Here is a 14,317-nt window from a genome sequence, read left to right on the forward strand (position 1 = left end):
CACATCATTATCACCCAAAGTCTATAGTTTACATTAGAGTTCACTCTTGGTGTTGTACATTCTACGGCTTTGGATACCTTGATAGTGACAAGTATCCACCATTATAGTATCATACAGAATATTTTCACTGTCCTAGTAATCCTCTATGTTCCTGCTATTCATCCATCTTTTCCCCCAACCCCTGACAATCACTTATCTTTTTACTATCTCCATAGTTTTATGCCTTTTCCAGAATGCTATACATTTAGAATCACACAGTACATAGCTTTTTCAGATTGGCTTCCTTCACTTAATAAAATGCATGAAAGTTTCCTCCACATCTTTTCATGGCTTTGATAGCTCATTTCTGAGTAATATTTCATTGTCTAGACATACAACAATTTATCCATTCACCTACTGAAGGGTAACTTGGTTGCTTCCAAGTTATGGCAATTATGAATAAAGCTGCTATAAACATACACAGGTTTTTGTGTGGACATAAGTTTTCAACTCCTTTGGGTAAATACCAAGGAGTGAGATTGCTGAATGATATAAGTGTATGTTTAGTTTTGTAAGAAACTCCGTAACTGTCTTCCAAAGTGGCTGTACAATTTTGCATTTCTACCAGGAATGAATGAGAGTTCCTGTTGCACCACACTTTTGCCAGCATTTGGTGGTGTCATTATTCCAGATTTTGGCCATTCTACTAGGTGTGTAACGGTGTCTCGTTGTTTTAATTTGCATTTTGCTGATGGCTATGAGCACCTCTTCATAGGCTTATTCATCATATATTCTTTGTAGAGGTGTCTGTTATTATCTTTGGCCTCTTTTTTAATCTGGTTGTTTGTTTTCTTATTGTTGAGTTTTCAGAGTTCTTTCTATATTTTGGATAACAGCCCTTTATCAGATGTGTCTTATGCAAATATTTTCTCCTGATTTGTGGCTTGTCTTTTCATTCTCTTGGCAGTGTCTTTTGCAAGCAGAAAATTTTAATTTTATTGAAGTCCAGCTTATCAATTCTTTCATTTATGTATCATGGCTTTGGTCTTATATCTTAAAACTCATTGTCAATCCCAAAGTCATCTAGATTTTCTCCTGGTATCTTCTAGGAATTTTATAATACTGCATTTTTCCTTTACGTCTGCAATACATTTTTTAAAAATAATTTTTATTGGAGTATAGTTGCTTTACAATGTTGTGTTAGTTTCTGTTGTACAGCAAAATGAATCAGCCACACATATACATTTATCCCCTCCTTTCGGACTTCCTTCCCACTCAGGTCACCACAGTGCGTTAAGTAGAGCTCCCTGTGCTATACAGTATGTTCTCATTAGTTATCTATTTTATACATAGTATCAATACTGTATATGTGTCAATCCCAATCTCTCAATTCCTCCCACCCCCCTTCCCCCTGGGTGTCCATACATTTGTTCTCTATTTCTGTGTCTCTATTTCTGCTTTTCAAAAGGGATCATCTATACCATTTTTCTAGAGTCCACATATATGTGTTAATATACGATATATTTTTTTCTCTTTCTGACTTACTTCACTCTGTATCACCAAAAAATCTACAAACAATGCTGGAGAGGGTGTGAAGAAAAGGGAACCCTCATGTACTGTTGGTGGTAGTGTAAATTGATAGAGCCACTATGGAAAACAGTACAGAGTTTCCTTAAAAAACTGAAAAAAGAACTACCATCTGACCCAGCAATCCCACTACTGGGTGTATACCCAGAGAAAACTATAATTCAAAAAGACATATGCACCCCAATGTTCATAGCAGCACTATTTACAATAGTCAGGACATGGAAGCAACCTAAATGTCCATCAACAGAGGAAAGGATAAAGAAGATGTGGTACATATATACAATGGAATATTACTCAGCCCTAAAAAGGGACGAAATTGGGCCATTTGTAGAGATGTAGATGGACCTAGAGACTGTCATATGATACATTTTGAGTTAATTTTTGTGAAGGGTGTAAGGTATATTAGACTTTTTTGTTCATTTGTTTTGTTTTGCATGTTCAGTTGTTCTAGCGGCATTTGTTGAAATGACAGTCTTGGCTCCATTGCATTGTTTTTGCTCCATTGTCAAATATCTTACGATGATGTTTATGTGGGTCCATTTCTGGTCTTTCTCTTCTATCCATTGATCTATTTGTCTATTCTTATGCCAATACCATACTGTCTTGAATACTGTAGCTTTATAGTAAGTCTTGAAGTTAGGTGGTGTCAGTTCTCCAACTTTGTTCTCCTTAAATATTGTGTTGACTATTCTGGGTCTTTTGCCTCTTTATAGAAACTTGAGAATCAGTTTGTCAATAGCCACAAAATAACTTGCCTGGATTTTGATTGGGATTGCATTGAATCTATAGATCAATTTGGGGCACCTTTACAATATTGAACCTTTGTACCCATGAACATGGAATATCTCTCCATTGATTTTAGTTTCCTTTGATTTATCAAAATTTGATAGTTTTCCTCATATAGATCTTATACATATTTTTTTATATTTATAACTCAGTATTTCATTTTTATGGGTGCTAATGTAAATGGTACTGTGTTTTTAATTTCAAATTCCACTTGTTCATTACTGTTATACAGAAAAGCAGTACCTTAAAATATACTTTTGTGTAACCTTTGTACTAACCTTGTATCCTGCAACTTGGCTATAATTGCTTATTAGTTCCAAGAGTTTTTTGTTGATTCTTTCAGATTTTCTACATAGCCAGTCATGTCATCTGTGAACAAAGACAGTTTTATTTCTTTCTTCTCAACAAGTATCCCTTTTATTTCCTTTTCCTGTTTCATTGCATTAGCTAGCACTTCCAGCACAATGTTGAAAAGCTGTGGTGCTTTTGCTTGCTTTGTTTCTGTTCTTCGTGGGAAAGCTTCAAGTTTCTCACCATTAAGTTTGATATTAACTGTAGGTTTTATGTAGATATTATTCATCCAGTTGAGGAAGTTTTTCCCCATTTCTAGCTTACTGAGAGCTTCTATCATGAGTGAATGTTGAATTTTGTTGGATGTTGAATTTTGTCACATGCTCTTTATGCATCTGTTAAGGTGATCATGTAATTTTTCTTCTTTAGCCAGTTGATGTAAAAGATTACATTAATTCTTTTTTGAATATTGAGCCAGCCTTGCATACCTGGGATAAATTCCACTTGGTCATGGTGCATAGGCTTTTTATACATGGTTAGATTCACTTTGCTAATATTTTGTTGAGAATTTTTGCATCTATGTTTATGAGAGATATTTATCTGTAGTTTTCTTGTATTGTCTTTGTCTGGTTTGGTTTTAGAGTAATGCTGGCTTTATAGAATGAGTTAGAAAGTATTCCCTTTGCCCCTATCTTCAGAAAAAAATTGTAGGGAATTGGTATAATTTCTTCCTTAAATGTTTTGTAGAATTTATCAGTTGAACTTATCTGGGCCTGGTACTTTTTGTTTGGGAAGGTTATTAATCATTGATTCAATTTCTTTAATAGGTATAAGCTTTTTAGCTTGTCTATTTCTTTTTGTATGAGTTTTGGCAGATTGTGTTTTTCAAGGAATTGGTCCATTTCATCCAGATTATCAAATTTATGGGCATAGAGTTGTTCATAACATTCCCTTATTATCCTTTTAATGTCCAAAATATGTTTGATTTTTAAGAGTTTGTATAGTTAACCACTAAATATTTCCTTAAGAAATATTTTAAAACATATTGTCTGTGTCATTATAGAGTCATAAAGAAAATTGTTACATATATTTTTAAAAATTTCTTTAATTTTTAAAAATTTTATTTTATATTGGAGTATAGTTGATTATGCTATATTTTAAAAAATTATCTTTAAAATTCAGTTTTCTGAAGTTTTGAAAATTGTTTATCCATTAACTATAAGATCCATGGAATATTAATAAATTTTTGCTGAAACAAGTACAGTGTAAATATTTGTAGCAAAATGTAACCTTTTCTACTTGTGACTTGTGAGCTATAGAAGATGGAACTAAGTTATGACTGTATCTATTAAGTATTTATACATAAAATATTTTGTTATTATTATTATTTATTTATTTATTTTTGGCGGTACGTGGGCCTCTCACTGTTGTGGCCTCTCCCGTTGCGGAGCACAGGCTCCGGACGCGCAGGCTCAGCGGCCATGGCTCACGGGGCCAGCCGCTCCGCGGCTTGTGGGATCTTCCCGGACCGGGGCACGAACCCGTGTCCCCTGCATCAGCAGGCGGACTCTCAACCACTGCGCCACCAAGGAAGCCCCATGAAATATTTTGAATAAATATAGTCACAATGCTATGTTATATTGTATATTTATGTTGTTTTGTATAACAGCATACTTCCTCTCCTACTTCATATATCCAGTGTTGATGCCACAGACATCTTAATAAACAGTTTTTCAAGTAACGAATGAACCCGATCCCATTAACAAGTTTACCGTCTTTGAAAAAAATCATATCTATATTTAGTCAAAAATTTATTTTAGTAAAAAATCAATGAAAACTTCAAATTAATAGAAATAATTTATGATACCAATTTTAAATTTCTGAAAGGCATACAAGACTCAGGCATGTCCAAGGTTACCATGAAACTATTAGTTTCAAGTTTATACACTCAAACATCTCTCCAATTCTCCCACACCCCTGCTCCTAGTAACCACGATTTTACCCTACTTTTATGAGTTTGGCTTTTTAATTTTATTATTTTTTGTGTGGTACGTGGGCCTCTCACTGTTGTGGCCTCTCCCGTTGCGGAGCACAGGCTCCGGACGCGCAGGCTCAGCAGCCGTGGCTCATGGGCCCAGCCGCTCCGCGGCTTGTGGGATCTTCCCGGACCGGGGCACGAACCCGTGTTCCCTGCATCGGCAGGCGGCCTCTCAACCACTGCGCCACCAGGGAAGCCCGACATTCCATCTTTAATTATGCAACTCCATAGGAAATTAAACTTGGAAATGTAATATTCACTTTTATTTCACACCTTTGTTTCCTAACTGCCTCTATTCTAACTACAATGTCCCTCAAAATGCTATTAAAAGTAATTCCTCAAAATTCACTTGCCTCAGCTTTGTCACTCATGGTTGTAAGTGATTTCATTGGTTGAAGGTTCATATACCCTTAAACCCTTTTAGCATAACTGGAGTGCTCATGCTCCAAACTATTAATGTGGGCTGGCTATTAATGCTTAATAGGATTTTCCTTTATATTTGAAATTGCTAATTTTGTTGGTTTTCTTCCTTTTCTTTTCCTCAGTCTGACAATTTAAAAGCTTTTTTCAGTTTTATTGAGATATAATTGTTTTTCTTTTGGGTGCTGATATCCCCCAATGCTGACACAATCCATGACCTTGGCAGCATACTGTGTTTTTCTTGAATTATTTCAAAATTTGTTTTTGATTTTTGTTAATTTGAATTAAGATTTAGTATAATTTTCTCCTTCTTGTATATTTTCTCCTTTATATACTGCTACTTAAATTGAATGCATTATGATATGTTTTAATATTTTACATACAATTTGTACATTTTCTCTGTGTAATTTCACTTGGAAGTTTTTTTTTCTGCATTTAAATCATTAAGGTACAGTAGACCCCATTTGTTTCAAATTTTTTTCTTCAGAATTTTCCTCAAAACAGTTATTACTTCCTTATTTCTTAGGCTACAAATAAAAGGGTTTAGTAAAGGAACTACTTCTGTAAACACAATAGCAGCTGGTATATCTTTATCCCATTCTTCAAGCAAATTTGGTCTAATGTACATGAAAAAAGAGATCCATAAAATAATGAAACTGACAAAAAGTGGGATGCACAGCTAGAAAAGGCTTTGACCCTTCCCTCTTTGGATTTCATTTTGAAAATAGTAAAGAGAATGTAGAGATAAGATATTAAGACACTACCTATTGTGAAGACTTGAATTGAGCCTGAAAAGATAAACAGTACCAGTTCATTGACGTAAGGGTCAACACAGGAGAGCCTATATAAAGGAAGAATATCACAATAAAAGTGTTTGATCCACAGAAAACTAACCTAAATAGAAGCCCTATATGAATCATAGAATGCAGGTTTCCAGCTATGTAGGCCCCTGTGGTCGTCTGAATGCAGAGTTCCTTTGACATCCTGGTATCGTACTGCAGAGGGCTGCATATGGCCACATAGTGATCATAGGCCATTACCACCAGAAGAAAGCAGTCTGCAGTTTCAACAGTGCAAAGAAAATAAAACTGTGCCATGCATTCATAGAGGGAAACCGTTCTGTTTTCAGAAAAGAAGTTCCTTAACATCTTAGGAGTAATGGCACAGGTACAGCAAGAATCCACGAGAGTGAGGTTGCCCAGAAAGATGTACATTGGTGTGCAAAGATGATGCTCTTTTGAAATCAGTATCACCAGGCCAAGAATCCCCACCATGGTGATCAGATGCATGGCAAAGAACACCACAAACAGAAGGGTCTTCAGCTCTGGGTAGTCTGTAAATCCTGTGAGGATAAACTCATGTTTTACAGTATGATTTTCTTTAGCCATTCCTGACTCTGCTGTTGAGAAAAAATTGTGGAGAAATGAGGTACTAATTTATAATATGCCCAATTCAACTCTTGAGCTCTCTCTGGCCCAGAAGGACGAGGAACATCTTCCATAATGCCTTCAGAAGTCACTGTATGCCCATTTCTCTGGGCGTATCAATCTCCAGGAGCTCTTAACTTTTAAGCTAGTTATTTAACATTTTCCCAGCATATTTTCAAGAGAAAACATCAGATTAGATGCACAAAGATGGCTTTTGAGGTCTTGAGAGGAATATTCAGTGCAAAAAACTTCTCTATATGGATTAGCTAAAGCTGATTCATAATTTAGGTGTCAGCAATTGGTATCAATGTTCCCAAACAATTTCAGTGACAGTATCTGTACAGATTGACAGTGTTGTTTGAAAGACTATTTTTGTACACCCATGTTCATAGAAACATTATTCAGGATAGTCATAGGTAGAAACAACCCAACTCTCCACTGCTGGATGAATGAATGAACAAAATGTGGTATAGACAAAAAGTGGAATATTATTCAGGCTTAGGAAGGATGACATTCTGACACATGTTAAAACACGGATGAAATTTGATGACTTTATGCTAAGTGAAATAAGCTAGGCATAAAAGGACAAATATTGTGTGATTCCACTTACATGAATTAAAGGTTGTCTGGGGAGGGAAGGAATGGGGAATATTGTTTAATGGGTACAGAGTTTCAGTTTGGGAAGATGAAAAATTTCTGTAGTTGGATGGTGATGATAGTTGCACAACAATATAAACTTAACGCCACTGAACTGTAAATACTTAAATATAGTTAAAATGATAAATTTTATGTTATATATTTTTTCTACTATAAAACATTAAAAAAACTATTTTCATGGTCTTTATGGTATTTATGATGTCATTTAGGCACACAATATAAAATTGCTCCTGTGTGCATGTGCATATTAAAATCTAAAGAAATTTAAATGCTATCAAAAGAAATTGAAGCATCCTTAAGGGTTAAAAATTGATAAATTCAGGGCTTCCCTGGTGGCGCAGTTGTTGAGAGTCTGCCTGCATTTTGGAGAGAAGATCTCTTTCCTTTGGCTTCCTGCAACTGTTTACTAACTTTTAAACTCAGACTATTTGTGACTGATACATTTAGAAACAATATTAGAAATGAACATTTGAAAGCTGTATAATTTGAATTATTATTTTTTCATTAAATGCCTTACTCTTGATAACCTGAAGTCTAAAAAAAATGAACATTTTAAATCTAGGTAATTTGAATAAGTTTTTTCATTAAATGCCTTACACTTGCCAACTTGAAGTCACATAACATAGTTTTCCTTCATTTTCCCTAGTTGATGATAATTAATCAGACAGAAATAAGTTTTACATTGATATTTTATTTCTCTAAAAATCAAAAGATAAACTAAAAAGCTCCTTAAAATTACATCGGGGTTTAAAAGAATGGTTTAAAAATATATTCCTTCCTCATATAATTTATTTAATACATAGGGAATGTCTGACACAAAAATTTTAAACAACATTTCATTATAGAGGCTGTTAAGCTGTAAGTTATATGGCAAACCACATTTTTAAAAGAAGTTCACAAAACTTTGATAAGGTTTTCTGTAATTACTATAAACGTATGCTTTTACTTATCTATTTTTGGGTAAATTTAGGCTTCTCTTAAATTCAGAAGTGATGCAAATAAATGATAGTCATTTGTCCAGTTCTTACACAATGGACCTTAGGGTAGAGGAAAGACTTTAAGGAACTTAAAAAATTTAAAAATAAGAATTGCAAGGCAAAAACCTTAAAGAACTTAAACAAATGTTTCTGGAGGTTAATATTTCTACCAAAAAATTTTTAAAATTCTTTCCCACCTGGATTTCTCCAATAAGAGTTTAATAAAGGCTAGATGGTTTTCTGATGATGGTTATTAAAGTAGATCCAGAAATAAAACTCTATCGTCTTGATTGTTTAGGAGAATATTTCTACCAACAAGTCAATGATAATATTTATATCATTGCTAGAGAATGGTTCAAATATTTTAAATAATTCTAAAGAGATTTAATTGGCATTGACATCAGAGTACTTCCTGAGAGACCTAATCTCCTAAACATTACAAAGCTACTAAGTTGGAATAATTAAATGTATCATTTGAAACCTAAAGAGTAAGGCAAATGCCCATTTCTAAGCCAATTTTAAGGGACATGTTTTGATTTTAATTTATATAAGTTTATACTATTTATCTTTATTACCACTCTGAATATAAAATTCTAGGTGGGAAAAAAAATTCCCACTGGATTGGTCAGCAAAAGCCTCATAGAGGAAAGTGGGAACTGAACTAGGACTTACTGACTCAGAGGAGAGGTTGTGTGAGCAGAGGTCTTAAAGTAGCACCTTTCTCACCTCTTTTTAAAGTCAATATATTATTTCTAGAATATTCCTTTGAAGTTACATTCATAATATCTTTAATCTTATACCTTAGTTACTAGAAGTAACCTTTACATTTTTTAATAATAATAATTTAAAAAATAACCATTAAAATTTCCTTGAAAATCCAGAAGCACCTTCTGGAGATATTTCTTTCCTCAAAATATTCCCTTATTAGGACTTTCTCATCATTTATAGTGCAATGAATCCCTATTGCCCATCAATCACTAGTCACAATTTGTTTGGTTAATTACATATCTTGATTTTCCTAATCTACATCATTTGAATTCACTTTATCTTCTTGTACTTTGCACTACCCTTTACCATCCCTAGGCCAAGCCCGTCTCTTCATGGCTTTCTGAATAAGTCACTGTCATTCTTCATGTGGTGCATTTTACCTTATCTATATTATCCTCACCATTTTCCTCCATCTATCCAAATCCTACCCCTTCCTTAATGGTCAATCCAAAGTCTACCCGGGACAAGCTCATCTGTCTTCTTCCCTCCTCCCAGGCTCTTATTACCCATGTAACACCTTCTCAAGTCTCAATATTTGCCTTGTGTGGTCCTCTGGCATTTATGGGTGTAAGTCTTATTCCCCCAGTTCGATTACAACCTCACTTATATCAGGATTATGCATATTTCTGAGATGTACCCTGAAGATACACCAAAAAACAAAGCAGAAATAAATCCCTTCCCTCAGAATTCAATTCTAGAGCAATATGATTATTTCAGGTGAGGGCTACATTACTATGACGATGCAGGACCAAGTCTGTGCTGAAGTACACTGTAGGGAAACTTTCTCCTATAATGAGAGTTTGTTAAGATTTCCTGGGACGAGGAGCTACCAAAGGAACTGTGGAAGAATGATGAACGTTGCTTCTAGTTCACCTCCTACCCATGAAACAATGTGAGCTCAGCCAAATATTCATGGAGTCAGTGAAAAGGATCATGTAGCTCATTTCTTGTTATTTTAATTTTCTTACAAATATATAACAATTTTTAGGCTTACTTAAACATTTCGAAAAGTCCTTATGTTCAGTACCACAAAACAGCTGCCGTTTCTTGCATCATTTCTTTGCACATTCATGCGATAAATACTTTATAGTGCCTACTATTGTCAGAGGAGTCAGCCAGAGGACGTGACCACTGGTTGACCTGAAACCTGGACCTGGACAGTTGGGTAATTGCCCCCTCCCCGTCCTTAGAATGTACTTCTTGCCCACTGTTCCCACTGTGGACGCTGTTCCGAGGATGCAGCCTTGAGAGAGCAAGGTGCTGTTGAGACCATCCAGATGGTATGAGATCTACTTGTCTTGCAACCAACTGCCCAAGACAAACCTCATATATAAGTTCTCTTGCTTATTAAAACTACCACCTACTAATCTAGAGTTGTTTGCCTCTTTCTTTGGTCTCTCCTTGCCCGCTGTGTATAGGGGCCAGTTTGCAAACCAACAACTCCGTATCATCACAGTTATAGATTCTGTTCTCATGGAGCTTACATTCTAATAGAGGAGACTGGGGAAGCAAACATAAATAAATACATAAATAAGAAAAATAGCAAAAATTAGTAAGTACTGTGCTGTGGGTAAAATGGAGTGGTGTGATAAAGAATAACTGGGAGTTACTTTAGATCAGATGATTGGAAAAGGTCTATAGGAAAGGTGAACTGTCAAGCTGAGACATGGAAACCAGCTGTGGCAGTTTAGGGATGAGCATGTTAGGTACAGAGGCTATAGTGAAAATTCCTTAAGGCAGCTGTAAGTTTTACATGTTTGAGGAACCCATAAAAGGCAGAGGAAAGTGGATGATGATGGGATTGAAGAGTTGATCTTGCCGAGTTTGTAATGCAGAGTATGGAGTTTGCGTTTTATTTTCAGCTCAATGAGAATCCTTGGGAAGGTGTATTGAGTTCCTATTGTTGCTCTAACAAATTGCCACAAACTCAGTAGCTTGAAACAACACATATTTTTATTCTTTCACAATTCTGGAGGTTAGAAATCAGAAATGATTCTCAATGGGCTAAAATTAAGGTGTCGACATCCTTCCTGGAAGCTGTAGGGGAGAATCCGTTTCCTTGCGTTTTTCAGCTTCTAGGGTCTGTCTGCATTCCTTCGCTCATGGCTCCCTTCAATCTTCAAAGCCTGAAAGGGCCGGTTTAATCTTTCTCACATTGTACTACTCTGATTCTAACTCCTCTGCTTCTGTTCCCACCATTTAAAAAATTATACTGGGCCCACCTGGATGATCCAGGAGTATGTAATTCACCCTTGTCGTGTAACATAACATACTGACAATTTCTGATTACTGTAGGTGGACAACTTTGGGGGGACCATCATTATGCCTACCAAACCAGAGTTTTTTAAAGCAGAGAAATGGCATTACCGTATTCACGTTTTCAGAAAATGGATCATTACGGGTAAGGATGAAAGTGGGGAGACCAGTTAAAAGGACACTGTAGTAGTTCAGAATTAGGCTGATAGCAGTGGACATGGAGAAATGTAGATGGATTTGGGTTGTGTTTGGGAGGATGAGTCAGCAGGATTTGCTAATGATTTCTATTTGAGAGGGTGGTAAAAAGAGCAAGTGGGGAAAATGCCTGGATTTTTTGCCTTGAGCATCTGAGGAGAACATAGTAGCATTTATTGAGTTGAAGGAGACTTCAGGAGAAATATTCTAGGGGGGATAATGGAGCTAGACATACGAGTTTTATTTTATCCATGTTATGTTTGAAATGCTTATCAGTTATCTGAGTGGAGATGTCAAACAGGTAATCGAATATAAAAGACAAGGCTGGAGATTAGGAGTCATCAGCATATATATTTAAAGCCTTGGTACTGAGTGAGATCATTTAGGGAGAGTGGGAAGACAGAATAGAGAAGGGTGACTGAGAGAGAACCCTCTGGTACTCTCTGGTTTAGATTAGACCAGATTATCTACCATACAAAATGCCTGGTGGGTATAGAATTCAGTGGTGTAGAAATTACAGGAGGTATCCTAAAAAAGATGAGGTCAGAATGCCAAATCAAGGAGCTTGAATTCTATTTAGTAGGACCTGAATAAATTTGTCAAGGGACTGACTCTATCAAATCTGAGTTTCAGAAAAACAATTCTGTGTGTGACTCATTGCTTTATTCTCTATGCTATATTTTGCATGTTGACATGGGATAAATGATAAATTAATAAACAAGTGTTTGGGTGCCCCTCATGTATCATGTTAAGATTAAAGCTGTGGAATAAAGATGACTTTAAGATTGTTATTAAAAAATCCTAAGACAACAAAAAAGACCCCAAATTTAATGACGAATTTTTGGTTTGCTCTTCTGATAAGGTCTGACCCCTTGTTGAAGAGTTGACAGTGTGGGAATTCCCTGGTAGTCCAGTGGTTAAGACTCGGTGCTTTCACTACTGAGGACCTGGGTTCGGTCCCTGGTCGGGGAACAGGATCCGTGCGGCGAAGCTAAAAAGAAAAAAAAAAGAGTTGCCAGTGCTTATTACAATGCCAAGCACAGTGCTAATAAGCAACAGTAATTCAAAGCTGTGTAAGTCTCAATCCCTGTTTACAGTAACTTCCCAATGCGCTAGGGAGGCAGTCATGTAAACAAATAATTAGAGTGCAAGGTGATAGAATCTATAGTATAATCATACATTTGGAACTATGGGAGAAGAGATGGGAATGACTTAATTTGTCTGGGGGTGTTAAAAATGCTTTCTGGAACAAAACTGTCTTTTTCATAATAAAATAACATTCTAGTTTGGCAGTAGAGCAAATCTCCATGTGGGAGGGGCAAAACACATCCTTGAAACCTTTTCCCAGATTCTCATATTCCCCCTGGGGAAGTAGTCACCACTACTGCCAAAACCATGGCATTGGCTGCCAAAAAGGCATTGCTCTCCCAATCACTCTGGCCCAAGTGATTTCCTGTAGCAAAGAGAAGATTAAGAGGGATCATTCGTACATGCCCTGACTAGACTTAGAGATAACCACCGGAAACAAAATGTAGTAATATGCAACTAGAGGAGTAGTACTCAAACCTTTCTCTCCATTGAGAAAGCAAGTTGGCAAATGATGTTGACTGCGTGATACATTCCTGTGGGCTTTGTCAGGTAATGAATAATTGCTCATTGGCTAGCTATGATACCCCTGCATTTCTCCCATTCAAGGTAGTATATTATAATGTAAAGGAATGAGGAAGGTATTATTGAGATAATATGGAATCCATCCTAGTTTATGTGTGTGTATATATATATATATATAAAATCATATTAAACTATGGTAGTTTATTATTAGAAATGGATTGTGATGCATCTCATAACTGATTGTGACACATCAGGGCGTTGAAATCGTCTGAATGCTGCTGATCTTGATAATCTGGTTTATATAAGTGGGTCAGTCATCCTGTCTTTAGGGTTCCCTATAGCAAGGCCTCCTTACCTATCCCTAAGTCTATCTCTGACAGGCAGATTTTGTCTTTTCCCAGTTGCCTGGAAATTTAGGCGTGGCTAAACCCCACCAGATCTATTGCTAAGAATGTGAGAGACAGGAGCCCCCCTTCTGTTATTTTGTCCGAGGACTTAGTTCTTCCCCTTGAGATTGACATTAGGAATGCCCAACCCTTAAGGGAAGCTTCCAACCTTAACCACAAGAATAGAGCCACATCTTTAACAGAGAAATCATATTAAAATATCCTACGATTAGGCTCACTATCTCTATAAGAAATACACACACAAACACACAACAAAAACAGTTGGGGGTATTTTATTATGGATTACTCAGGAGAGGACATTTGATACCCTGGCCTTGAAAGATATGTAGACATTTTCTCAGCAGAGAAGGTTGGAAAGGGAATGCTAAGTTAAGTATCAGAGGCATGAAATCTCATGAAGTGTTGGAGGAATGGAAAGCAGTCCCCAGACTGGCTGGAGTGTAGGGTGTATTAGCGAACTTCATTCTCATAATTATGTTATAGGTGGATGACTCAGTGCTTGATCTGGTTTTGACATCTTCTGCCTGAAATACATATTGAATGACTCAGCTATTCATAATCAAGTAATTACTCGGGAGAAGTTCTAAAGTCATTTAGTACATACCAGACAGCATTTCTGAATTTGCTCTTATAGTCAGAAGACTTCCTAAGACAAATGTAGAAATTAAGAGATAGAAAGTGGTATACTGAGCTGTACTCAATGGAATAATCCATAACTGGAGACGTGGAACTTGCTTTCTTATTCTTTCCCCCTCCTTCCCTCCCTCCCTCATTCCCTCCCCTGTCTTCCTTCCTTTCTTCTTTCATATATACTTACAACTGTTTTTTATCATTTTATTCACATATATTGTGTGTCTACTCTATGTCAGCCACAATACTCAGCACTAAGGTTAAGCGATAAACAAAAGCAGATGTGGT

General features: G+C 36.2%; 1 protein-coding gene across 1 annotated transcript; it reads right to left on the reverse strand.

The window, feature by feature from the left end:
• Positions 1–5,570: 5,570 nt before the first annotated feature.
• Positions 5,571–6,489, reverse strand: LOC132520278 (olfactory receptor 5K1-like). Its single transcript, XM_060149055.1, is given in 3 exon segments — positions 5,571–5,734; positions 5,737–5,976; positions 5,979–6,489. Coding segments are annotated over 3 exon segments (915 nt in total).
• Positions 6,490–14,317: the final 7,828 nt, after the last annotated feature.

The sequence above is a fragment of the Lagenorhynchus albirostris genome, chromosome 5 (assembly GCF_949774975.1).
Source record: "Lagenorhynchus albirostris chromosome 5, mLagAlb1.1, whole genome shotgun sequence".
NCBI lineage: Eukaryota > Metazoa > Chordata > Mammalia > Artiodactyla > Delphinidae > Lagenorhynchus > Lagenorhynchus albirostris.